The following is a 27460-nucleotide window of genomic DNA, read 5'->3' on the forward strand; positions in this document are numbered from 1 at the left end:
AGCTCTCCTCTAACCTTCGTTTTGCCGGTGGGATATGGATATTCAGTTAACAGAAAATCAATCCGAAAGCGGTAATCAAAGTCTACTTGCGGGCTACGGTCGGTTTGATATCCAATTATTTCAATACGCTACTTTCTTAGCGGTTCAATTGATTTGATATCCAAATTCAATACCCTGCACCCAGCATGTCGTCTCGAAGAATGATCAGTTTCAAAGGGAATTTTCCAAAATGTCATTTCAGCGGAATTCAAACAAGTTTGTGAATGGAAAAAATGGAATACATACCATGCGGTTTCGTGGATGTGCATCAGGGGACTCCTATTTATAGGCAATTCAAGGTACAAGACGACTCTGGTCATTTTCAAGTTTCGAATCAGCCGCGTGCTAAGAAGCATGAAAAATTGCTGATCAGGGAAATATTTCACCCCAAAAAAAGATACTCTGCCAAGCCACCAGAAGTGAGATAATTCTCCGATCAGTAATTTTACACATTTCCATTCAATTTTAGCAGGATTTATGAAGGCTTCATTGACGATTCCGGAATCATGGCAGAAATCGCTTCGGATGTTAATAAAAAAAGTTTCGATGGCAATACAAAAGATTTGATTAGCTGGAACAGACAAAAGATTTGATTAGCTGTAATCGACACAAGGTTTGGTTAGCTGAAACAGATGGAAGATTTGATTAGCTAAAACAGACGAAGTTACAAATAGCACAATGGCAAAATTGTGTGCACCGACAATGTCGAGTCGAACACCAAGGTTCACGAAAGCAGTTTTCTGCTCCATCATTTCTATGATTGAAGAAAAAGTCATACATTTTTGGAATCAAAATCTATTTTCTACCTAGAATTATTAAAATAAATATTTTGTTCAAGCGAAGACTCAATATTTGTCGGTAATCTCGAATAAAAAAAATATCCCGTTGCCCTGAAACAAAAGACAAGACAATCAGTAAAAAAATACATTTGTACAGCTCATTGTCATATATGTTTTATAAGTACTTACGACAAGATTCTTCAATATCACTATACACTCCGCGATTTATATCCTCGTCAATCGTTCGCTGACTTGCAAATGCCACGCTTTCTCTCAGAAGCAAAAGGTATCGAGTCAACGCGCAAAAGGTGCGGTCAATTTAGACTCGAAAATTGAGTTAGTAAAAAAATTGATTGGAAAGCTGCAGACTTAAAACATGGAGAGTGCTTGACATTTTCATATACCGTTTGCGAAATTGCTAAGCAAGAAATGCGATCGATCGATTCGGATTTTGAGGGTGGCGACAACTTTGATAAAATATAATTTCTCGATTTTTCCCGACCAAATATTCAGAATTCTCTGACTTTTCCCGATGGATAAAACTCCCCGACTATTCCCGGTTTTCCCGGTCTGTCGCCATCCTGTTTATCAATCCTCGCGCAAAAGGCGCGTCTGATTCCTGTGATTAATCTACGCGCAAAAAGGCGCGACCGATTAACTTGTCAAAAAACCTTAAGTATCTAGGACTTGTCGCAAAATTCTGTAGAAACCCAATCCGCATCTGCGTCTTTTTGAATCCGACACATTGCGATGCGAATTGTTGTTCTGAGATGCGAGTCAAGTCCGGGAGGAAGGTTGGAGGACATGCATTATTGTGTGGCGTGACGGTCGGTGGTCCTCTTCGACGCGAAGTCTTCGGGCTCAGCATTTCTCCCCATCCAGCGTACCACGGAACGCGATAGATGGTTCAGAGATGCGTTTTGCCCATTCAGACGATCACAGAAATCAGTTGAATAAAATAATTACCGATAATGACCAAATAATCGAATTGAATAACAACTGCAAAATGATAGCAGAGCGACAAGAAATGGGAAATTGAACCACGTTGGAATTTAAAAGCTCGGTAATAGTTCGAAGACTCTTATACTCGAGTATTTTACGTGTTTCTGAAAAAAAATCACTGTGATCATTTGACGCTGTGGGTTACAAAAGTTAGTAACATCGCGGCACATCGCGACCTTCCTACCCTCGCCTGATTACCAACGGAACAACCCAACGGAAATCGTGAAAAGAGATTCAAACGCACATCTGCATCAAACTCGCGACGGATCCCACAACGACCACCTACCTACCCGATTACCTATATTCGCTCTAAACGATTATCCAATCTTTCCAACACACATCATTCTTCCTCATTTGCGCCGTGGTTACTGTGACTTACTTTTTCATTGGTTACCTGTGGGGAGCAAAATGTTTTTGTACCATAGTCAGCGAAAATAGTATTCTATTAACCGCTTGCTGACTATCGGTACATCAACCTTTTGTAAGATGAATTAAAAACATCCTGTATGCTAATCAGCATTTTTCTAAGCGAGCTAAGCCTGTTGTTATTCGATAGCTGCTGAATACTAAGAAATCGAAAATGATTCAAGATATATCATGCAATTTAATTAGTTTACATTCTGCCAAACTTTGAATTGCTATCGATTAAACAATTGTTGGAATATGTTTAAACCTCAGGTATATCCACCACTTAAACGACATCATGAGAAAATTCAAACATAGGTAGGTAATTATATCGGTACAAGCTAAACACAGTTGGTTTTCGCGAATGCTGAGTAAGTGATGGTGACCTGTCGCGATGCTCATTCCACTTTTAGCAACGTGCAAAATTTCTAACTTTGAATGACTATGGTAAAATAATTCAACTGCAACATAAATAGAAACCGATCTAACTTAAAGTCAAGCACCGTTGCGATCATGAATGAGCCTATCCATGAAGCTAAGATATCGAAGATTTGTGTAACAATTGTGACCGCCACGCCACGTTATGGAGGAGTCCCAGGGAAATACACCAGTAACCCAAACACATGCAAACTCACCAACGTTGCTGAGTAATGGAGAAGTTACTCAGATGTCTCTGCTTAGCTCTGAAAAAGAGAAAAAGAAAGCTCGAATTAATTTAGCAAACTGGATTTTCAGTTCTCAGATGAATTATTACTGTTGTCTACTTCCATATTTTTTCACCACAAGTTACGCAATGACAAACATTCGGTATCAAATGTACCACACATTGAATTATTAAGCAATGATTAAAATAAGTTTTCTTACCTCCTTCGGGCTGCTCCACACTTTACATGTATAGCATGATGTTGCCGTAGCATCTCAGTTTGTATGGTGGTGACACACTTTTCATACTACAATAAGAATGTAAATAAATATTACTCGACCAATGTAATTGGATCAGATTTCCTGTCACTACAGACCATTTGCGCCAAAATAAGTTATTTGCACGATATTTCAGTGGTTTCTGATTGATTTATAAATGAAGTGCTGAAATTAATACCGGAGGAGTAATAAAATACGCACAGATATTGAATAAATACGTAATAAAATTAGTGAGCAGCTACCAGCTAAAATCATTTCCAATCAAAAGAGACATGATAATTAAAATTCATGTTGAATTTACCTTTTAGTTTTATTCACTGCATGGCGGGTGGTTTAATTTTCAGTTTGTTGTCAGAGATCGATTGATTGGGTTACGTCATTCAGATCATCGCTAAATGTGGTTGATAGTGCTGCAATACGTTGTATCCCTGTTAACAGGTACAAAATAACATTTTATAAGTACTTGTTTTGCATAATTAATATACATGATGTTGAAAAATTACTGTTGTTTTTTAAATATAATGAAGGACTCAAAACGAATCAATTTCAACTAATTGATAAAGTTCTCAGATTGAAAGTCGTCCAAAGGCATAATCAAGAATAATCTTAAATGTGTACCTGTTTTCTAGTCTTTCATAAAATTGTGACCTGCTAAACTTCTGCATTTTGTTTCCCAACATATATTACTGGAGTCACTTAATGCGGATACTCATTAACCTCGATCATTCTTGCAGTAGTTCAATTCTGTAATCAGGTAAAAGAACAACATTTTGTTAATATTTGATCTATTTCAAGAGCCGTATACTCAATTTTTAAACATATGCAATTTTGGTTCATAAGTATTGTATTATATTCCAAGCTTTGGAAAATCTTATTGGTTACATTAATAAATGAGAAATGATTAGGATTGTTTTATCTTTTATATCTATTCAGTGACGTCTACCAAGATTTATAGAGAGGGCCATTCAATTCAGGTAATATCTGATGCCAATCAACGTTATTGCAGTTTGTTTCTGCAATCAGGTGAGCTAACAAAATATGCATACATGATAGGTATGAGGAATCATTAACAGTTGACGATCTGGATTCACTCGAAATTTCGAAACGATTAATAACGCCGTGTTGCATTAACTTTTGTTAAAATGTAATAAAGGATTACCAAATCGAGAATCTTTCTTGTGCAATCGCTTACAGCTTGTTGTCACGTAAGAAACAACGCCAAAATCAACCACGTAATAATATTATCATTTCCCAAACGTGTGTCCACGTGAGAGATGCAACTCGCACGAAGGTCACCTTCCGCGAGGCCCGTTTTTCCAGAATGTTAGAAAGAAAACTGAAGTCTAAAAATTTGCAGCGTAATAATTACACTCGATTCCAAGTCCATTCGAACTTTTCGTGTTGTATTTGGCTGCCTAAACAGACTCATCGTCAGTTAAACTTGCTAACAATGCAACTACGCACTTAACGAAAGTCAACCGCACAAACAATAACAAACGACACCCGACACAGCGACTCGAGAATCGAAATCGCTAGAAGCTGAAGTTGCACCAAAGAATGAAAATTTTATACACGAAACTCACCTTCGATGTCCCCGGCTGTTTTCATTTCAGTAACTCGGTTCTTCTGCCGGCAATACGCTGCATGCCGTTTGTATATTATCCACAGCGAGTTTCACGTGGGAATGCACTGATCGAATAACGTTACACAGCCTTTTTTTTAACCATAAAATATTAGTGTTTGGCCATGTCCCAAATAGTCGAAGCCTGTCCATGAGGATTTGAATTCTTGACTTACGGCTTACGTGACTTCGCTACGGCTGCTCGGGAGCGACTGACTTCACGCTGCGCTCAGAAGCAATTCTCGACCGGTCGGAAATGCCATGCAAGTTGCGCACCATGCGGTCAAATATTCGAAAAATTGCCCTTGCACGTGGCATTAGGCGTCGAATGGGATTTTCTGGCAACTTTCAACCGAATAAAATACGTTGATCGGAAATATATTCAGACATTCCTGGGGGTCCAATCAGTGTAAAGAGATTCCTGCAAAATGATTTGAAGCGAAAGGTTTCAGAGTTCTGCAAATCGGAAACAAAAAAAGGCTGGTTAACCCCATTGGACTTTTTCAGTTGAAATTTGGCCGCTTTTGAAAAATACTTAGATCAGTTCTTTGATGCACTATATCGAAGTAATTTTGGGAGAGGAATCGATTACGCGCAGTCCTAATTAAATACACCATCAGCTACTGCGTCTCGTTTCCTCATTTTGTCCAACTCTTCACACTCCCAATTAACAATCTCAGATTTTTACATCTTCGAATAAAAATGTTATTGAGATGCACTAACATAACTACGTGATTTTCGACGCGCGGCGTTTTGCTGTTGCGTCGTGCCCAATTTCATGAGCGTCTTTCAGCTGCCAACGTCTTACGATTAGCGCTGCCGTGTCACTGATCTTGTTATTGTAGAGATCAGTGTGCCGTGTCAAGTTGTCGTCGCGTCAATTTGACGTCCGCAAAAATCCGGCCTGACGCTGCACGATCCTAGGAAACAAAACTCGACCGATAAGATGTTTAGAGAGTCGCCGTAGCAAACAGTGTCAGGGGTAGACTAAATTCTCTGACGACTTTTTGCCGCATAGAATTTGCGTAAAAATAGGTGAAAATCAAAAAAAAACCTCAGCCCTTCTTTTCACAATGTTTGATCACAGATTCGAAACTCATATAAGTTATCGTTAACATGTCTGTACATCCCGCTATACCATGCATGTAGATTTGCAGATACTGCTATTTGGATGTGTAGCTTTCATAATAGTATCTTGCGAATTTTGCATAGCCTGGTGACTTTTCGCAATCTCGCCGTGTCGACGACATTTGTTGTTACTAATCCTTACGATCCAGCTACGCGACATTTATGCGTGCATCTAATGGTGCAGGAAACATGTTTGTAGGGTTGCCTTTACACGCCGCGTCAGGCGTTAATTTGAATCTCGGAAACCACTCAACTCAGACAACTGCGATCCGAGCGATTATAACTGTGGAACGGTCGTCAGTTGCATCGTTCAACATTCGAAATTAGTCTAATCAATCGCACATTAAATTTTGTCATTGTCTTTGTTCAATTCTATTCTTAATTGCAGAATATTGTTACCCTGTACGCTCTTGTGCTGTGCATTTGAATGATACAAGTTTCAGGTAACCCTTATTTGCATAACATAACTGTTTATTACCCATTTTCTTCTCATGGATTATTACACTGGGAACAAAATATCCTTTTAAATCATAATATATAATTTTCTTTCGTATTTATAATACCAGGTATAATATATATTGACCAATGAATTTTTCATTGATCCCGTGCATGTAGAAATAATTAATTTAGCGTGTAAAATACTATTGTCTATCCCGCAGTACTATTATAAGGTTGAATACGGTTGTAAAGTTTAAAATTCGATATGTAGCCAAAAAGACTGTATTTGTCTATTGAGCAAAGTTCATCAAATTTTGCCTGTACCGTTTCTGATTTTACTTACAATTAACCGATATTGCCGAATCTCTAATGATCTCACTTTATACTTTGTATATTGTCTACAATTTAATTAAGTATAATATTTTTATACAAATCAATGGTGAGTGAACATTACCTCCCGATTAGTATGAAAGTGTATAAATTCGTGTAAAAATCAATAAACGATTAGAAATTTTCACTCTATAAAATAGTACGATTGATTGCATAATATTTAGTACGTGTGTATGCATGTTGCATTTAAAACTTTATCAATATATCTCAAACCTAGCCTAGCAGTCGTTAGTGAGCTATACAAGACGTACGTGAAAATAATAGTAATAATTCATCTCTCAGAAATCTTGTACTCGAACGTGTGAGAAAATTTGTGTTACTTTTTCCTCCCCACTGTTCAACTTGTCTCTTGCTCTTACTTATCGCCATTGAAATCGAAAACCGTATTCTTCCCTATTATCTCATGGATCAGGTATCTACTCTCGATTGATCTCTTTGAACTAAGGTATACAAATATTATAAATTATTCAGAACCAGCCATCAAATGGAATTGCATTAATCGGAATAAATTAAATATCAAGATCAAAAATTAAATCGTTCTTAAAGACTTCTGTAACAGCGTTTGTACCATTTTCATTATCATCATTCCAATGATTTTTCTCTGTACTCTCATCGTTTCGTTTACTGGAATGAGAGTTGTGATTTTTTTGATTTTCTATATCGATGTGCTCAGATTTTTTGTGTACCATCGATTTATCGTAATTTAATATTGGCTTGACATTTTCATGGACGCTATTTTCCACCGGGGTATTTTTAGGGCTAATTTTGTACTTTTCCGCACGCTCCTCGCTCTCGGAGTTTTCACTTTCACTAGTTCTACGATCGTGCGCACGTTTCTTATTGCGTAATTTGCGCTGGTTCTTCTTACGCTGTCCTAGGATACTTGAGTTGGATCTGTAAAAATTTGTAGGTTCCTGATTCACCAAGATTTATTTATTCAAAGATATTGTGATGCTTCAGTGCTATAAAAAAAGTTTGATGGAACAAAGCCAAGAATACAAGTTCAAGGAAAGGGAAGAGAAAAAAAAAGGGACAAGAATACGTTAAAAGACTGGCAAAAGATTACCTGTATAACTGGCGAGCGACAACATCATTAAAACGAACTGTCTTCTTCAAACTCGAACTTCCAGACTCAGAATTTATTTCTGGAATTGAGTCGGAATGGAAGTCTATAGAAGAAGCAAGCATAGCGCTATCGTCTACGCTCGATTCGGAAACTGAACGTGTAAAGCCATAATTACGACGGGACTTTAGTATACCCTTGGACCTGCCCGCAGGACCAGGAATATTTCCTAATTCATCACCGCTACTTTCTGATATCGATCTATGATCGTCGTATCGTGAAGAGTCTGTGTCTTCGCGCTCTGCCTCATCGTCTGAGTCCAACTGATTTGGCGTTATATTAATAACAATGTCATCGCCTTCTCCCATAACTTCAATCTTCTTATTTGTTTGCAGACAAGGCTGAATCTGAAGAGGAAAAGAATGTCAATTTCAATTCACAATTGTTCAGTTTCAGGCTATTATCAGGGAAGTCAAACTCAATCCTTACTGGTATATGTAAGAAACTATTACTGCATTCAAGTTTGATAATAATCAAAGCATATCTTCTTGTACAATTTCAGTAATAATTTCGCAATGGCTTGTGCAAGATTGTTAGCTCAGGTAGATTGATAATGCACAATTATAAAATGAAAAAATCAAGAAAGAAATTCTTATTTTACAGAGAATTGAACATGACGTACTGGTGAGGGTGAATAGGACTTTGTATATACACGTCAAAAGGTATTTCAATCGATAAGATAAGTATTATCAGTGCTAGACTGATGCAACATTGGATTACTTCCATGTGCTGTTAAATACACATACGTGCTGTGTAAAATTGAGCGAGATAATAAATAATCTATTACGCGAAAAGACTGGGTCACGCCAAAATCAAAACAAACAATGCTATCCTCGTTTTTTTGCAAGTATGCTGAATCAGACTGTAATACACGTGTTACAAAATAGAAAATTCTGAATAATAAACAACTTGTAATGATTGAAAAAGTGTCAAGTAATACCTAGACCATTATTTCAAAATGTGTGCGAATAAAGCATTTTAATAAAGTATGCCAAGCGTTGAATAAAATACGTTATGGACAGTGACAAATTTGATGAAAAGTAGCACGTGGCTCACCTAATTTACACAGACCGCTTTGACCGCAGAGGATCAAACCGGTTTTCGATAGGAAGAGAAAAGTATGATGAGCATAATAAATAAATGTTACCATAAGTTCATTGAGTTTATTTTGGAGGGAAACAGGGGCGAATAGTTCCCTGAGTTCCATAAACTCCTCGTCAATTCCAACGAAGTACTTGCTCACGTCTTCCCTGCAATCTTCCAAGGCGACGGTAATGACAACATTGTTATCCCAAGGCTCTATGACCAGTGATTCGGGACGAATAGATTCTCGCCCAGTCTTAAAGCACATAGAATAATAAACGGGAAAAAATCCAGCTCCGACCGAAGTGAGAAGCACATGAACGCCCGAATTCTCTTTCAGCATTTTATGCCGTATCGAATCAGGATCAACATTTTTGAGGTGGATAGTAAAAGCAAGAGTTTTATCATAACAATTACAGCTAAAGGCAGGAAGGGAATATTTGACATCAGGTTTCATGAACGCCGGCTCGTCAGGTACGCTTTGGTTACTAGTTCTTAGCGCGGTATCTTCCTCACATTCACCAAACTCACTTTCCCTGTCGATAACGGTAACCAGTGCCTTTTTCTCGGCTCCTTCATCATCGCCAGAGTCTGCCAAAGGGCTGCCATGATCACTGTCGACTCCACTGTCTTCCCTGTTGTCACAGAGCGGAACGACGCCCCTGAGAACAGGTAGAGTGACAGTGAGCTTCTTGTTTTTAGGGTCAAATTTTGCGCCGCCGTTGTCTGGATCGACACTGTACGGCAGGGGGAGTTGAAGCTGGTATTTAGCGGGTTTCTCGCTCTTCAGCATTACCAGCCGTTCTTGAACATCAAGGGTGGCGTCGCCGGCGCTTTTAAGAAGGGGAAGGTCGATTTCAACGACAAGTTTCTTGGGAATAGCTTTATGGAGTCTGGCATTTTTGTGATTATGAAAGTCTTGTATATCGACGCTGTCCTGATGCTTGACGACGAACTTTGGCGTGGTGTACGCGGAGCACTCGCTCTCCGTGCTCCTTCTCTCGTTGAAATATTTAGTCGAAGGCGACCGCCGCTCGGCCGGTTTGTCCATGGCTCGAAGCTGCTCCTCACGGCTCTCGTCGTAGCTGGTCATCAGCTTCTGGTAGATCTCCGGCTCAAGGTCAACGTCCGAGGGCACCGCCGGCCGCTCCGACTTCTTTCTGATCACCGTCGGCTGGCTGACACCCTTGAAGCTCATCTTGGGGAACTTGAGGTTGTTCCGGTCTAGCTTAACTTTAAAACTGCTCTCGACACCGTCCAACGCCGTCTGATTAACGGTCTCCCGGAACTTGGAATTCTTGCTGGCCAAGTGCAGGGTGTCCGGGTGGAACACCACGTCGAAGACGACGCACCGGGCGCTCTTCTTGTCGAGGTCATCGCGGGGGGGAGCCAAGGTGTGGGGAATGGACCACTGCAAACCCCGGCTACCACCCTCGCAGCTCGGCCGGCTCGAAGGCTTGCCGACACTCGAGCTTTGGCTTATGTTTACAAAGCACTTCCTGCACCCGTCGACGCTTGTTTTTATTACGTAACCCGGCTCAGGGTTAACGAACGTCACGTCTACGCCTCTCTCTCTCTCCAGCTGCGCGATCTCCGACTGGTACAGTTTCTTGTTCTCGGGGTTCGTCACCTCCTCTGCGTAATCGAACAGGAGTTTCCGGAATTCCTCCTTCTTAAGACAGTCGGTTATCGTCTCTAGCTCTTCCTTCGTCACGTCCAAATCCTCCCAGTTCTTTTTTAATCGCGAGTTGTACACGGCCATCTTCCAGTAGATACTAGTGTTTGGGTTCGGTGCCTTTAATTAATTTAGCCACTGGTGCATAAGCATATATCTATATATATAATAGAGAATACAACCCAGAAGTTTCCATCCAATCCTTGCGCAAATAACCACGTGGACCATACAGATGTGCGCAGCTCTGCCGGCCGGCTGGTGGAATTTACACGAACTAGCCGATGATTTTTAAACGCGAGCGGGACGCGAACGCGCCGCCGACATTTACGGCTCGATGCGCGGACAAATTCTCTCATACTTCGCGATTATTTTATTTGCCGAATTGCGTCCGTCAACTTGCGAAACTTTTCGCTGTCAGCGATTTTCCACAAAGAGCAACGTCGGCAGCTTATCGTCGCTCCTGTAGCTGACGAATGCGTTATACGGTATAATAATATACAGTCGAGAACGAACAGGGTTATCTGGAATACCGATTCTACAATAGCTGTCTATAAAAGGAAACGAAGATTACAGTGAGAGAAATTTTTAGTTCCGGTTACAGCTCAGTCCTTCATTATTTTCACTTTTCACCACAATCGAAAAATATAGTATAAATATTCTAGGTACAAAATGAAAATTAGTTTTGTAACTGTTAACAGAAAGTCTAGTATCCGTTACTATTCTTTCCCATTACGATCACTGTTACTATATTTTCTTGTAACTGTTTCGAAAATTTAATGCTTGTGCTGCGATAAGTTGATGTTAAAGCCTTATTTAACTAAAAAAGTAGAGTAAACCGAACACACTGATTTTGCATTGCAATTACCAAAAAAGTATCGACAGTAGCGACTGTTTTTTTTCAACGATAACTGTTTTACTTTATTTTTCTAGTTACTATGACACATGAAATTTTTCTTAGTGTACGTAAAATAAATGGGCAAAGCCACTTACAAAATTACTGAACTATATTACATTTAAGTTAAGAAAAGAAGCAAATGCTAATCATTTGTTTGTACGGTAAATTTCAGTCACGTTGAATTTTTCTGTAAATGCGATCTTGATACTTGAAGTTTGATCTGGATCTAAACAAATTAAATGCAATTTAATTAAATTGGTGTAAAAATTATGACAAATAATAAATTTTCTCTACATGCATACGCTATACAAACCAAACATGTTCTTAATGCCTGCAACAAGGTTTCGGTAGTTATGTAATTATTTTTTTCTGACGTTTATCGTATGTAAATTGTATACGATGACTGACCGTAATAATTGGGTGTTTCGTTATCGAAATTGAAGATAGTTACAGTCGTAAAATTCGCTGCATCGAGGGCGAAACTGTAGTCACGTAAAGTTCGTGCACAGATATTCGTGTATTAATTATTTTTTGTTGTTTCTGACCACGTTACGTTACCCGAAGGATTATCAATTCGAAAGTTTCCACTGTAGTAAAGCAATAACATGCGCATGTATACAAAGGTACTTCTTAAATCGAACATTCCGTCTTTTATTTTCTGCTGAGGTCACATCACCTTTCCTCTCTAAAATTAATAACCTATCATCCTTTGTACCCAAACGTAATGTCGATGGTAATCCGATTATGAAATTGCCCTCGGGGCATCTTTGCGACTAACAATGAGTCGTTTTCGCAACTGCCGGGCACGAGAGCACTATGTTACGATTGAATTTATTCTGCTCAAAGCTGAAATTTGCAAAAATTAAATAAGAAATTCAGCATCGGTTGTGGCGACGTGCTTTAATTATTCGACGTTCATTTGAATATATGATTTTTTGACGTGGTATTTATTAAGTAGAAGTAAAATCGAAATATAATCACGAACAATTTCCTCGCTCAATTATTACGTTACATAAGTTTTGGAAAATTCATAGGTACCACGGTCATTCGTTCTCAAATAAATGAAAGTGAAAATGAACGCCCGTCATTAGACCCATAAATTTTTCACATCTCATACGAACTTCACGGTGCCGCAGTGGAGGAAAAAATACATGAATATGAATTATCGTGCGTTCAGAACAGTTTGGCGTAAGTATAAATCACGTAAGGATTTCCGATCTTACGGAGGAAGAAGGTGGGGGCGGAGGGTCAGGTCCATAATGCGGAGGATGTGGGGATTGCTGACTGAGAAGTCTGTGACCCACTGGCATTCTCTCCAGTCGCGCGGCAGACTCAAACGTTGAAAATCAGTAGCAGTTCGGTGCCTTTTGCACTGCAGTTTTCGTCTGCATCCGCAACATTGTGTACGTCGATTGATTACAGTATCCCGAGTCATGTAAACGAGTAAACGAGTGATCAAGAGTAAGAATAAATTTCCGAGGATGCGTCGCTCCAACACTAATTTGCTAACGAGCCTGATTGCTTGTCTCACCGTGGCTTTCATTGTATTTAATAAGGCAATTATGCAGCCGGAACACTTATCTTCAAAGGTTAGCCTCCCGATGACGACAGATGCCGACAGATACTCGTCAAGCCTGCAGATCAATAATTCGAGGAGGGATTATTCTCAAGTGGGTATAATTTTAATTAAACTTTCCTGTTCAGATTGTGGTACTCGCAGATTTCTATTCAAATTAGGTAACAAGTTGAAATACAGAATCATTCTTCTGAAATGAACGTTACAAATTGAGGTGAAAAAAGAATTAATGAATCATATACAAACTGCTGCCGTATGATTATAAATTATTGACACATTTCATTTTGGTTTGCAACGTTTGACTATTTCTCTGCATGCATGGGTACTTGTAATGTGATATTGGTGAGGTTCGTGCAATTTATTCCTGAATTCGGTAAGACAATTTTCCTGTATCGTTTAAATTGCTTTGCATAAAAGTTCAGTACGAACTGAATAAAAAATACAGATGTGCTGTCTTCTAGACTAACTAGTGCGTGCTTAGAAATAATGCAACTGTCAAGATTAGAGAGCGTGACATTGGTGTTAACAGACTTGCGGTATAAATTTCACTTAAGATCATAAACAATACATAGACTTGTATGTTATTACCGAAGTTTCTTCAAAGGAATCATGAATGGTAGAGAGAATGTTAATTCGCGAAAACGGGCGGATTTCGTCATGCAAAATTTGCGCGTCACTTCTGCATTGGTGCGCGAATCGTATTAACGTTTATACGTTATATTTACTCACGCATGGTTTCAAACCGAGGTATTACGCCATTCAATTATCTCACTTGATTCAGAAGCTCTTAGAGATGTTGCACAAGAATGTGAAAAGCGCATCATGGAGCACGTGAGAAATTCATTTACACGCAACTCGATGTAGGTACAGCACTCCATGCATTCTCTTCTGGAATTGATTGTCGGTGGAGTTTCTGATTGTACTTCAAATTACTTATGCACCTTGAAATAAAAAACCCATTAGTTCTTGTCATTAGATCGCACGCATGCATTGAAGCGTTTAAATTCCTAGATGATTAAAAATAGTGAGTATCGAAAACACATTTTTCAAATAAAAAAAAGAGCAGTTTCTTTCTATTCACAATCCGATTCGTCATGTTTTATAAACCACATATTCAAACGCGAACAGCATCCGAAAAATTTCATTTCGTAATCCAGGTTAAGGCTTTCCTCCTTTTGACATACGTGCCTCCATCTACGCGCATGGTATGCCGATTGCATAATATGCTCTGTCAAACTGCACATTCGTTTCCAGGCACATCGACACGTGACCCCGTCTTTAGCCGAGCTGGGAGGTCGTCGAAGTATCCCAGAAATGAGTGAGAACACGCTGATGTTAACGCGGATTTTAGGTGCTGGATCGGAACTTTTGGTTCTCATTTTGCAACGACTTCAAGGACGAAACGCTTTTAAGCACATCAGGCTGCCTTCCGGGGACGATAATCTCCTCACTACGCTTCAGCAGGTGAGTCAGATAGGCTGATAGTCAATTTGCGACAGTCCAGTTACTTCGGGAAGACGGATATTAGCATAAAAAATGCCTACTTCAATGAAAAGTTAACTAAGCATAGTCGTGATTATATTTTTCACCATTTTCGTTAAATTTGTCCTCTAGACATGCGGGAATTTAATGGCTTTTTCATGCCTTTTTTCCATGCCATTGTGTATGATACTCGAAACGATATCGCATGCTTGTACCATAATTGAAATTATCCGTTAAACACGAAGATTATTTGACACGCAAGGAAATCTTACAAGGGCAACGAGTACATGTAAGGACGAAGTTTTTTAACAGACGCTTTATACGTGATTATTATCAGCACATTTATACCTAGGCGTTATTTCGTATAGGTATATAATATAATTTATCTGTTACGCAACGTGTGATTTTACCGCCAGCATTCGCATCTTCGGTATATCATTAAATATACGGATACTTAGCAAGGTCAAGTTTACCGCTGATTCAAATTTCAATTCTGATTAGTCCAACATTGTTTGACTGGATTGAATCTGCCCCTGAATTCGAATATGAGATCGTTACTCCTGCAGCTTAAGTGATGTGATTTAATGTTAAGGTGACAATTTTGATTCCGTATAGATCCGAAACACACATCTACGCAGATACCAGTTTTAATAAAAAAAAAAAAGAAGATTTCTAATATAAATAAAAGATACCGCAAATGCCATAAGATCAAACGGCCTTTTTAAATGTGTAAAAATCTGATGCGATTAATTTGAATCACAGTATATAAACCATAATCGTAAATGCGCTTGTATTTTCACCTACCTGTACAGTAAAGTATAACAAACTCAGATCATTATTGAGTTAGCTATTCCCAGTAACGGTTACTGGTCAGTACTTGAAGAGGGAAAGCTGATCGCGATAGCGCGTTGCAGTTGCCACATACGGTCAGACTAGTTAGTTTCATAGATTTCTCGGTTGGCATATCTGATGGTCCAGGTACCATTTGAAGCGTGCGAATGATCCTTTCTGTTACGAAAGCTGGAGCTGCAGGATATTTCTCGAGAATCGCTTGCCTAGAACCTCATTTTTTCTATTCATTCATCTATCTTTCAATTTTTACTTTCACAAACAACCTGCAGACGATAACTCAATGCGGCATGTTTAGAAGCTGCTCGAGGAATGGTATTTTCATGTGAATAGGCTCCAATTACCATAAGCCGCTTGGTTGTTCAACTCGAATGTCGACTTAATAAACCTGGAGTATATTTATCGTACTATCGACTTCGTCTTGGAACGATTATTGAGTTATTAAATACGTTTATAAACGACCTTGAATTTTTATCATCGTTCAGAAGTCATTTATATACCCACCAATCGGTATGCCACCCTGACATTTTACATTCACGCGTATACGATGGGAGTCATGTAATTGCGAGGTGATTCTCCTTCGAAGCAATTGATTATTCACGTCACGATGCTTCGTCCGTATCTGTATTGTATACTTCTCGTCGATCAAGGCTGTAAAAAGTGTCGGCAAGTTCTAATTGTGCAACCGATGATATTCTCAGGAGCTTCTCGTCGAAGATATCACCACCATCATCAGGCAAGAGGCTGTTCCGTTGACCTTTGACGCTGACGTCAGATTCCTCAACTTCTCGGCCTTCGGACGGCAGGCTCCGACTTATATCTCCATGGTCAGGGACCCACTCGACCCTAAAGTACTGCGAAGGTACGGCTGATCTTGAACCTAATTGTGACCGAGATGAAAGAAAAAACAAAATAAAACGCGATCTCACCGCCTTTGGCAACGTCTAATCATTCCATTTCGTCACATCAACGAGTCGTTTATTGGAGAAAAGACGAATGCCTGGTTCCATTTACAAATGTGAAAAAATAACATGAAGAATAGTAATTCTATGACTTTCACGGCTTAATCTTGAATATTGATCTTTAATTTATCGTCTTACTTTGTGTAGAATGCGTGGACTATCCACGTGATTACTGCTAGCACATTTCAAATACATACCTTAAACTTATGTCGGATAAAGCATATGCGGCATGCTACTATTACCAACCAAACGTTTCACTTCTATTTCGGATGTAACTCCTATTCGCACTTACAGATTTCAGAAGGATGACGCTGCTGAGTTAAGATATTGCGGAGCAATCGCCCATTTTTGTGGACAGGATCCACGATGCACGTAAATATATAGACATTATTTATTTATTACATCAATTGCAAAAGTTTTATAGTAATCGATAACCTCATCCATACCCTTTTGCAGACCTTACGAATCATTTTACACGCGAACTGAAACCCTCCAACACTTTTAGCCTACCTTGATCACTTCCGGTTTGAACAGTATCAGCTTCCTTATATCTCACTGGATACTCCGCGTTATCTCCAGTTTCGCTTTGAGTCATGATACTTTCACTTACACTCTGTAGTCTCTCCCTCCACTGTCGTTTCAAGGTGAATAATTTAATAAACCGAATGAAATCGTGTACAACAACTGAAATAAAGTTTGATTAGTAACACGAAAAACGACTTATTGGTTGGGTATAAATTGTGCGTTCACGTGCCTATGGCTTTGTTGCGGATGAACCTCGAGACTGAAGTTATAGTGTCAAATAAACCGTTACGTAAACCGTACCCGTGAGAATAACCAGATGGTCGCGTTTCTCAAAGTGCTATACCTTCGCAATCACTGTCCAAGCACCGTAGGCACCTACCCACGAATCGTCCTGCTTTTCACGAGATTCTCTTTCATCCTTCGCTGTTGCGTAATAAGCAAGAAGTGGTTCTGAGTCAGGCCTCAGTTCCCGGTTACATGAACAATGGATCAAGTTCAATATTTGCGACCCCATTCCCATGACATTTTCAATCACGCTGCAGGGTGTCTTTCGCGATTTCGTAGCCGCACGAACCGCTTTCTTTCCTCGCATCAGTGTCTGGATCGAGTTACGAACTGTCCATGGGTGTGGTAGCTTCTCTGATTCACATACGATTATTTTCAGAAGCGAAAATCGCACATGGGCAATGGCCGAAGCTCAAGCCAATGTTGAACGGTGGTATCCTGTCGTTGGACTGCTCGAGTATATCGGACCTACGCTGAAAACTCTTGAACGTAGCTTCTCCTACTTCTTCAAGGGAGCCACGGATGTTTATTCAGAATTGCGTGAGTTAACATTGTCTAATTATTCCTAAGCATCTGCCGCGTTATTCCGTTCCACGTACGACGGTTGAAAGCAATAAAAAGCAAAGTCGTGCATTTATACGATATTTTTTTTTTGACCCTTTGTTGTTGTGCAATTCGCGAGAGTCAGTTCAATGAAGGAAATAATTTTTCTCATCTTTTCAGAGGTAAAAAGAAAGACTGACGTACCGTGGAAATCGAAAATACAGGCTGCATTGGAGGGGAAACTTCTGATCGGACCACTGGCAAAGGAAGTTGAATTTTATCTGTGGCTGAAATCGCGGCTGCTTTGTCCGAAATGCGGCAATGGTTGAAGTCGTTTTGAAGAAATCCAGGTTTATTTAGAAGATTGAAAAAAGACGTAAATGATTGTGCCGAAAAAGCAGTGGAAGAATTCAATCGATCGGTGTGAAATGACTCGAAACTGGAAAGTTTGTGTTTGAAAGGAGTGTAGGGTCATAGAAGAGTGGAGAGGAGATAACATTCCTTAGTTTCGTCACAGCCACGATACGATGATCATTATTTAGATTAATGAAAACGACTGAGGTGACGGCCAATGAATTTCCAACACTGCATAAACGCACCATTCGATGAAACTCGGGTTTCATTGGATCCCGTTGTCATAAGGTTAGAAAAAGTATATCTGATCGTCGGTTCCAGCTCGACAAATATTATGAGACTGAATGCGCTTGTAGCTCATCTTTCACTTTCACGTATATCTACAAGATGCGCATAACTCATTTATAACGACTAAATGCTGTGTAACCCCAAATGCTCGTGAGTTTTGTGATATTTTTTATGTAAAATAAAAGGTTCTGAAAACAAATTGAAGTAAAATTAATTATTTCTTATTGTGGCAAGAACAAACCATTTCGAAAATTTTCCGTCTGATTTAATTGTACGCCTATAAACATAATAATTCAGCGCATAGCTGATGAACAGTAGGTTACTGCATCTTGTTTGTGCAATAAGCAAGTTTACCCATGTTGTGTCGCGAAACTATGTTGAAGTTTGTCGAAAGACCTGGTAAAATTGGTACCGGCATTATGGTCAATGATTGTTTACCATTTGGTATTTGTTATCAAGAATTATAGCGAACAAAGCGTTATTAATATGTATTTCGAAGTCCATGATTCTTATAGTGGCCAGAAACATTTACTCTAATTATAAGCGAAGGACTATACTTATTAATTACATTCTCGATTGATGATGGCAGGGAAAGTATTTTCAACGGCAAGTTATTCAAGTCAAAAGCAAATGATGAAGAATTCTCAAGAAGTCTCATTTACTGGCGAGTCGAGTGGATGAGAAACCTAAATGGGAGTTTCAACGATCATTATGAGTTATTGGTTAGTATAGTCTTGACGCGTTGTTGAAACTTTCATTATCATAGCCTCCTCCGTCCAAACTGTCAGTGAATTAAAAGACTTTGAGATCAGTGATTGAACATCGACTGAGTATCATCCATGGCGATCATCCTTTTTTTGATTCAAGTATTGCCTTGTATCACATTGATGCTGGCGCAGCCGCAATATCCTAACGTCAATATAAACATTTTGTACCAACCATACGGTGAGTAATTCTGTAGAGTTAATGTATTTCATTTTCATGGTGCACAAGCTGGTTGATCAATACGCGTCACCTGATGTACGACTCGTGGCTTTTACGTGTAACCCCTCGCCAACACGTGTCAATTTACTCTCGGAACGTTTATAAATCTAGAAAGTGGCCAATCGTTCAGCTTCTTCGTACTGTCATTTTCAGACGCAGCTTATAACGCGAATCTGCCCGCATCGCCGCCGTGTTTACTGCGAGGCCAATCAGTCACCAAAAGAGATGACTACACGTGAGCTTGCGTGCTTTCGAACGTTGATCAAATAATTAAGAAATTTTCACGAAAAAAGCCACCGTGTCTGAATAATCCTGATATTCTTTTCACGCTTCACACAGGTACACGTCGGGTATCGGTGGCTACAAAGTTCACACGCGAGCGGTTCTATGGAACGAAGCTCGAATCACTTGCGAAGAGGAAGGCGGGCACTTGGCTATCCTTAACTCCGCAGCCGAAGCAAATGCGGTAACTCAGCTGTACAAGAAGTCGCCGGCAATCATTGGATCACCTCTACCAGAATTTGTTGGCATTGGATTTCACGACCTTTATCGCGAAGGTCAATACGTTACAATTCACGGTCAGACGTTGGCGGAAGCTGGATTCACACAATGGCGGGCTCGAGAACCAAACAATTCGTACAGAGGCAAGCCGGAAAATTGCGGAGCCTTGGGCAAAACTGGGGGACTTAATGATATTAGTTGCAATATTCCAATTGGTTTTGTGTGCGAGCTGCCAACGTATTGATAACGATCTGAACCGAAAGTGACTGATCTTTATTCACAGATAATGTAGCGTTAATGATTGAAAGTTTATGGTACTACTACGTGAGAACTGGGTAGATTTTAAACATGATTATACAATAATAGTTATGAGTAGGTACGTGGTCCAAAACTGTACTTTGAATAAACACTTCATACTTAAAAATCACTTGACTCTGAGTGATATTTTCACGCCATTGATTCATTACGGTTTCAAACGATGAATGATGACAGTATTTTGTAAATCGATTTTATCGTACCGTATTAGACTCGAGCCATTTCAAGTCAAAGGTTAGCGATGAACATATTTATTTCACCGCTCGGAGATGGACGATTAATTATCTAAGGCCCCTCACCACCGCGGTGAGTGTTTTGCCTCTGTCCTCGCTAGCCTCAGTCGTTTTCATTATTGATTATTTTATTGTCATGAAAGATCCGTCGTACGTTCATCCAGGGTTTTACAACTTATACCAAAATGAACAGTCCGTGACTGTCCACGACAAAGCTCTAAAGGAGATGGCGTATGTAAACTGGAATCGTGGAGAACACTTCTGTCCGCAGAGCATTGTAGAAATCTGCGTCATCAAGATATGATAGACATATTATATGAAAATATTTCCTACAACTCCCACCGAGTGACTTACTCCCGGGACGCGAAGTTTTTGATAATGGAATTTTCATCACGTTACGAATAATTTTCTTGCATCTTTGTACTCAAGCTTGTTACCGCAAACATGATATGTAAAAACTTTTGTAAATCAGAGAATCTCGAAAATATTCAAGTCAAGATTTTTGATACATTAAAAATTTTAATTTTACAGGCACGTCTGGTAATTTTTGGACAAAATTTCCAGTCGTTGCTGCTCACCGAGAGATGGAAGTATTGTATCGATTGAATGAAACTACGTAACATCGCTAGAGAATAAAAATATTCAATGAACAATTATTCAAGTCTCCAGTGGCTGCCATCCTTGTTAATTAATGTAATCTGCTTCCGTAACACCGTAGATTCTCGAGTTCAGAGGTCGGCTCAGCGACATTTTTATGATGTCGTTGCGCGAAGTGATCCAGTTATATCTCAATGCTTACGTTCTTAAAATTGATGCGCATGTTGCGTAATTAGCAGAGATGTGATGAACCTGAAAGAAATTTAGAAAACGCGACGTACGACAGATGAATCTGTATTCAATCTTCTTTTTCCGCTCGAATCCGGAATTGTGCCCTGAGGTACAGCATACGTTGCAGAATGATTCTATCGTTCGTGGTAAAGCATTCGTATATTTAGATGAATGGTAAAAGTTTTTACGTAGAGCGTTTTGTTAATTTCATAGAAAAACACTGCGACGTTGTTTACGCCCGAATAAAACGTTGGATCGAAAGTGATCACAGCTGATTCATTACACCACGAACAAGCGCGAGGTGCCAAATCCTTCAAAGCCCTCCAGAGCCGTTAGAATGAGTTCCGACCACGGGTGCCCGAATTCAGAATGCTTGTCTTGATAGCCCCTGCGCACCCTAGAAGTTTGTACCCAATTACGTACTATATACGGAATATGAGCTAACTGGGATTTCCAAACGATACGACGAAATCGCAAAGATGACGTTTGAATTGCAAACCCGTTACATCTAAAGAAAACAGCACTGAGAGTCGGTCAGAAATCTTTACGCGATATTTCAGCCAATGGGGCCCTGAGTTCACGCCATCGTAGCATCGCATGATTCTTTCACCCCAACTGATCCTTCCTACGCGCCAACCTGAGGCGTAAAAGACAATATTGTTTACTGACTTACGTCGATCTTACAGAAGAAAGCAGCCTTCATTAAGGTCGAAGGTGAATGATAAATTTGAGAGATAAAATACTCGGAATTTTATATAAAAACATGGCTGGAAATAACAAGATCAGAATATGAAATAGTTGTCAACACCGGAACATCGTTGAAACTTTGATTCGTCTAGTCGAGGCTCAAGAAAGGTGTCAAGATCAGTTACACTCTCCGATACATCTGGATACCAGCAATGGCGATCATCTTCGTTGCACTCCAAATATCGTTGTGTTTTACACTGACGATGACACAACAACCTGCATCAACTAATCCTGTTGTAGCCTGGCTTTATCAACCGACAATCAGTGAGTGATTTTTGTTAGGACTATGTTGCTACTTACATTCACGTCAAACAAAAGTTCCGAAACTCAGGGTTTTTCTATCAGTCCTGGCACGTCTGATGATCAGGGGTACGATATATTTGTATCTCCGATCTGCGGGTGTACCTATGGATGATTTTGGCACTCGCCAACTCTACAACCAACAGATATTTATGAAACCTGACGCGCATTAAAACGGCCCCGTATATTTGCAGTGGCTGATTCAGTATTTTGAAAGGCCACTTCCCTTACTGATATCTTTACATTTTGCAGCAGTTTATGTCTCGAATTCGCTTAACACGTTGCTGCCACCCCACCAGGGACGGAATCAGTCGATTACCACCAGAAGTGACTACACGTGAGTTTTCACTATCAACAGACGATCTCATATGTGATGTATTTTATTTTATGAGTGCGTGCACCGGTGCACTCATCTTGAGAAGTCTCGTTGTTAATCTATGAAAGCATCCGTATAGTTTTCTGAATACCCAACACACGCAGGTACGTTCCGGGATTTGGTGCCTACAAAGTTCACCCGCGAGCGGCTTCATGGAACAAGGGTCGGAAGACTTGCGAGACGGAGGGCGGTCATTTAGTCATCCTTAACTCCCGCGCCGAGGCGAATAAAGTTGGTGAGCTTTTTAAAAAAGCGGAGCAAGTTACTGGGACTCTTCACCCACAATTGTTCAGCGTTGGAATTCATGATTTTTACGAAGAGGGCCACTTTGTAACTATCCACGATCAGACTTTGGAGAAGGCTGGCTTCAACGAATGGGCGGACGGCGAGCCCAACAACCTTAGCGATGAAAGTTGCGGAGCGATGTACCATGATGCTCGACTCCTCGACGTTAATTGTGGTATTCTATACGGCTTCGTATGTGAGCTGCCGATAAATTGAAAAAAAACACCGATCAGGAGATCAGTCTTCAATATTTGACGGTGTAAGATCAACAGTCATAAATATATTAGAATTGCTACTGAAGCGAATGATGTAAAGGTGGCGAATAAAACGATTTGGTCTCAAACAAATTTACGTGTAACGATCCGTTGTAATCGACTTATGCACGTATACAACCGTTGTACTATATGCTCCATTCCTGCGTCAGCTCCACTAATGACAAAAGAAGTTCCTAAAAACAGCACGGTATGAGATTTACTTATTACGCAGATGGTTTTTTCGCTTAAATTGTTTCATCTGACTGTATAGTTCGATATCAAATACAGCATAATAAATAAGGGGGAAAAAAATGTCAACGTCGAGCAAACGAAACTTTAAGATTGCGTCATGTTGCTCCTCGCCAACGTTATGCAAGCTTGCAATAGAAATTGCCTGGTTATTTTTCAAACTTTCGCTCATCAAAGCTTTCGGGTTTGGGAAATATGTAGGTATTATTACGACCCCCACCACATTATTTACGTATCTGAATAAGACAAAATGCAGAGACTGACAGAAGCAATCGAATCTCCTCTCGCACCCAATGATTACGCGTAAGTGTTCCATGGGTCTTGATTAACTGTCGTCTTAGAATTTTTCACTTCATTACCTGTGTTTTGTCCAAATGTTCCAATTGCTTATTGTCAAGAAACATGAAAAGTCAAAACGTGTATCTACATACAGGCGCGTTATGATGTATGAAAAAAAAATCAGAAATGCTCCCTGAGAAAAAATGACCTCTTGAGTCTTACAGAGTGAAATAACGATCACCATAGTGATAGACGCTACTATTTTTGAGAACACGTATTAGATTGATATCCCCTTTTTGATACATTTTTCAAAGTCCTAGAATCCAGAGAAAACAGCGCCTATTTCAATTTCCCGTTACAATATGTTATACAGCATTATGTATCCGTTATATATTCATTGCTGGCAACCGGATTACGGCTGTGCAGCAGAAGTCTTACATCTGACGTGTGACATTTGCTATCAGCTATTTTACACAACTCAACGGTTAGTACGACAATGAACGGAGGCATTTCAGGATAAAAACTGTACAAACAGCGGCGATAACTTTGGGTTAAACCGAGGGTCAAAATGTCAATTGGATACTGTACACTCGGATAAATTCTGGGTATTCCCCGAATCAGCCATGCCTCGTACAAGGGTATGCTTGTGTATTCGGTGCAGAATCCGTTGCTTCTGTGTACGAGCATAATGGTCAGTGGTTGTTTACTATTTCGTATTTGTGCTAAAAAATTATAGCTAATAAAGTGTTACTAAACATGTATTTCGGGGTCAATGGTATGGTGAGAAAAATTAAATCTATTGTTAGACGTGTCTGATCTGGTCCATGAATTTTATAGTGGTCAGAAACATTTACTCTGATTATAAACGAATCAATATACTTATTAATTACATTCTCGATTGATAACGGCAGGGAAAGTATCTGCAACGGCAAGCGATTCGGGTCAAAGACAAATGGCAAAGAAGTTAATGATAAAACACCTAATCGGGAGTTTCAGTAATCGTAATGAGTTACTGGTTGGAATAGTCTTGAAGCGTTGTTGTAGCTTTCGTTATTATAGCCCCCTCCGTCCAAACTGTCAGTGAATTAAAAGACTTTGAGATCAGTGATTGAACATCGACTGAGTATCATCCATGGCGATCATCCTTTTTTTGATTCAAGTATTGCCTTGTATCACATTGATACTGGCGCAGCCGCAATATCCTAACGTCAATATAAACATTTTGTATCAACCATACGGTGAGTAATTCTGTAGAGTTAATGTATTTCATTTTCATGGTGCACAAGCTGGTTGATCAATACGCGTCACGTGATGTACGACTCGTGGCTTTTACGTGTAACACCTCGCCAACACGTGTCAATTTACTCTCGGAACGTTTATAAATCTAGAAAGTGGCCAATCGTTCAGCTTCTTCGTACTGTCATTTTCAGACGCAGCTTATAACGCGAATCTGCCCGCATCGCCGCCGTGTTTACTGCGAGGCCAATCAGTCACCAAAAGAGATGACTACACGTGAGCTTGCGTGCTTTCGAACGTTGATCAAATAATTAAGAAATTTTCACGGAAAAAGCCACCGTGTCTGAATAATCCTGATATTCTTTTCACGCTTCACACAGGTACACGTCGGGTATCGGTGGCTACAAAGTTCACACGCGAGCGGTTCTATGGAACGAAGCTCGAATCACTTGCGAAGAGGAAGGTGGGCATTTGGCTATATTTAACTCCGTAGCCGAAGCAAATGCGGTAACTCAGCTGTACAAGAAGTCGCCGGCTATCACTGGATCACCTCTACCACAGTTTGCTGGCATTGGGTTTCACGACCTTTATCGCGAAGGTCAATACGTTACAATTCACGGTCAGACGTTGGCGAAAGCTGGATTCACGCAATGGGCGCCTGGACAACCAGATAATATATACGACGGAAAGCCGGAAAATTGTGGATCCTTGGACAAAAATGGGGGACTTAACGATATTGGTTGCGATGTTCCAATTGGTTTTGTATGCGAGCTGCCAGCCTATTGACAACGATCTGAACCGAAAGTGACTGATCTTCATTCGCAAACAATGAAAGTCTATAACTACTAATATATGAGAATTGGCTAGATTTCAGCCATGATTATACAATAATAGTTATTAAAGGAAGCTTGTTCCAAAAATGTACTTTGAATAAACACTTCATACTCACAAATCACATGACTCTGAGTAACATTTTGATGCCATTGATTCATCGCGGTCTCAAATCATGAATGATGACAGTATTTTGTAAATCGAATTAATCATACCGTATTACACTCAAGCCATTTCAAGTCAAAGGTTAGCGATGAAGATGTTTAGTGGAGACGACTATACGTGAGTTTTCACTGTCAATAGTTCTGCTGAGGACTATGCGAATACATATTCATATTCGCTTGGATTTTCATGTTTTTTTTTCTTCACCATTGTACTAGTTGGTTGTTCGATAATTTACCAGTATCAATATTTGAATTAAAAATCTGTACTTTTGCGTCAAAGTTTCTCACGCTATATACTCCGGTACACAAACAGTAGGTAACACTTATCAATACTTCCCAAAACATGTATAAATATAAGTAAATGGCTTATGTAATTGTATTACAAATGAATAATAAATACAAGTGTGGGGCATCTTCTGTTAAAGCGATAATTCGACGAAGTTAACTAATTTCCACCTGATCATTCTTTTACTAACGTACGTACCGTGTTCTTCATCAAGAGATTTCCAGTGACTCGTTAATTTTTGTGGAATCAAAACTGAGACCAGTTTTCTTTGTATGAAAATTTTACATGTCCATGAGCAATACATCGTTTGTTTCTCCTGTCACTTGCATCGCTAGTTATTGGCACATAAAATTTTATTGGAACGGAAACTCGTTCCAGCTTTGATCGCAAAACAATTGTGTGCCATTAGGAACCTATTAACCAACATTACTGTACGTGCATCAAAAAAAGTGAAAATCGAACAGTAATTTCTCTTGTACCCTCATTCCCGATTTACGAGTGAAACATGTGTAAATCGAATTCAATACGACGTTATACGTGGAGATTCAATATTTGCGATGTGCTTATCTACGAATTTCATTATTATTGAGTACGTAAGCAGGCCGGTAATTGCCTGGATGTCGTAAGGTTGGTGACCTCTGACATCACGGGTAATCCGAAATGCTCTGCAGTGAAATACGAGGAAAATAATATGAAATGACATAATTTCACAAATATATCCTCATACTTTTACGATATGTATTTTGCTCGTTGTGCTTCTACATTGCGCAATGGCCTGGTTTCGGACTATGGCATAAAATTAAACACAGCGATCCGTTCCTGAAAACACCACGCTGGTGGATGTCTTTGTCCCAAAATGTAACAAGGATGTTCATCTATTATCTGACTGTGTGTATAAAAAAGGGGCTCCGTATTAGGAGAAAAGGGGTTGCAGCTGTTATTTTTTTAAATCTGTAGCCCCGGTCTCTGTCTATGTCTTTAGCGTTGCAGCGTTAGAGCAGACGCGGGTTTTTCGGTTTGACGTCGGTGTTTTCGCACCTGCGTCAATTGGTCAATATTAATTGAGCTGTTAAAATGAAATTAAAATCACAATTTGAAAATTGAAAATTTCATGAACAAATGAATCGTTGGGCGAATTAGTCGGACAACAATTCGTGACGATTTTTCAAGAGGAGCGAGACGAGGTTCGAGAACACGCGAAAGATCGTCTCCAGCGGATCCAGGAAAAA

At 39.7% G+C, this 27460-nt stretch overlaps 6 protein-coding genes and 1 long non-coding RNA gene across 8 annotated transcripts in view; 4 read left to right on the forward strand and 3 right to left on the reverse strand.

The window, feature by feature from the left end:
- Positions 1-867, reverse strand: part of LOC124175454 (potassium voltage-gated channel subfamily H member 8) — an 80714-nt gene extending 79847 nt beyond the window's left edge. The window contains exon 1 of the mRNA XM_046555731.1: positions 286-867. The gene's annotated coding sequence lies outside the window, so the exon portion shown is untranslated. The remainder of the gene's footprint in view (positions 1-285) is intronic.
- Positions 868-1681: 814 nt separating this feature from the next.
- On the reverse strand, positions 1682-4960 carry LOC124175455. The gene is made up of 5 exons (XR_006869167.1): positions 4730-4960; positions 3765-3890; positions 3448-3574; positions 3090-3175; positions 1682-2908 (listed from the first exon to the last, which is right to left on the reverse strand). It is a non-coding gene; the product is annotated as an uncharacterized LOC124175455 (long non-coding RNA).
- A 1385-nt stretch (positions 4961-6345) lies between these two features.
- On the reverse strand, positions 6346-10817 carry LOC124175458 (protein kintoun). Its single transcript, XM_046555734.1, has 3 exons — positions 8994-10817; positions 7790-8193; positions 6346-7617 (listed from the first exon to the last, which is right to left on the reverse strand). The coding sequence occupies exons 1-3, from the start codon at positions 10689-10691 to the stop codon at positions 7233-7235; spliced, it is 2487 nt and encodes an 828-aa protein (XP_046411690.1). The 5' UTR covers positions 10692-10817; the 3' UTR covers positions 6346-7232.
- A 1113-nt stretch (positions 10818-11930) lies between these two features.
- LOC124175776 (uronyl 2-sulfotransferase-like) lies at positions 11931-18562 on the forward strand. Its single transcript, XM_046556294.1, has 6 exons — positions 11931-13169; positions 14330-14539; positions 16108-16268; positions 16663-16740; positions 17558-17718; positions 17902-18562. Exons 1-6 carry the CDS (start codon positions 12981-12983, stop codon positions 18048-18050), a joined length of 948 nt encoding a protein of 315 aa, XP_046412250.1. The 5' UTR covers positions 11931-12980; the 3' UTR covers positions 18051-18562.
- A 688-nt stretch (positions 18563-19250) lies between these two features.
- On the forward strand, positions 19251-20128 carry LOC124175637 (hemolymph lipopolysaccharide-binding protein-like). Its single transcript, XM_046556037.1, has 3 exons — positions 19251-19308; positions 19408-19582; positions 19687-20128. The coding sequence occupies exons 1-3, from the start codon at positions 19251-19253 to the stop codon at positions 20090-20092; spliced, it is 639 nt and encodes a 212-aa protein (XP_046411993.1). The 3' UTR covers positions 20093-20128.
- Positions 20129-22026: 1898 nt separating this feature from the next.
- Positions 22027-23279, forward strand: LOC124176963 (hemolymph lipopolysaccharide-binding protein-like). 2 transcript variants are annotated; one of them, XM_046558913.1, is made up of 3 exons: positions 22027-22235; positions 22524-22608; positions 22752-23279. In XM_046558913.1, the coding sequence occupies exons 1-3, from the start codon at positions 22124-22126 to the stop codon at positions 23146-23148; spliced, it is 594 nt and encodes a 197-aa protein (XP_046414869.1). In that variant the 5' UTR covers positions 22027-22123; the 3' UTR covers positions 23149-23279. The 2 variants fall into 2 exon arrangements, with proteins under 2 accessions (XP_046414869.1, XP_046414870.1); XM_046558914.1 differs by having other exon boundaries at positions 22527-22608.
- Positions 23280-24682: 1403 nt separating this feature from the next.
- Positions 24683-25736, forward strand: LOC124175638 (hemolymph lipopolysaccharide-binding protein-like). Its single transcript, XM_046556038.1, has 3 exons — positions 24683-24952; positions 25145-25226; positions 25331-25736. The coding sequence occupies exons 1-3, from the start codon at positions 24847-24849 to the stop codon at positions 25734-25736; spliced, it is 594 nt and encodes a 197-aa protein (XP_046411994.1). The 5' UTR covers positions 24683-24846.
- The last annotated feature ends 1724 nt before the right edge of the window (positions 25737-27460 follow it).

This window comes from Neodiprion fabricii, chromosome 2, assembly GCF_021155785.1.
Source record: "Neodiprion fabricii isolate iyNeoFabr1 chromosome 2, iyNeoFabr1.1, whole genome shotgun sequence".
NCBI lineage: Eukaryota > Metazoa > Arthropoda > Insecta > Hymenoptera > Diprionidae > Neodiprion > Neodiprion fabricii.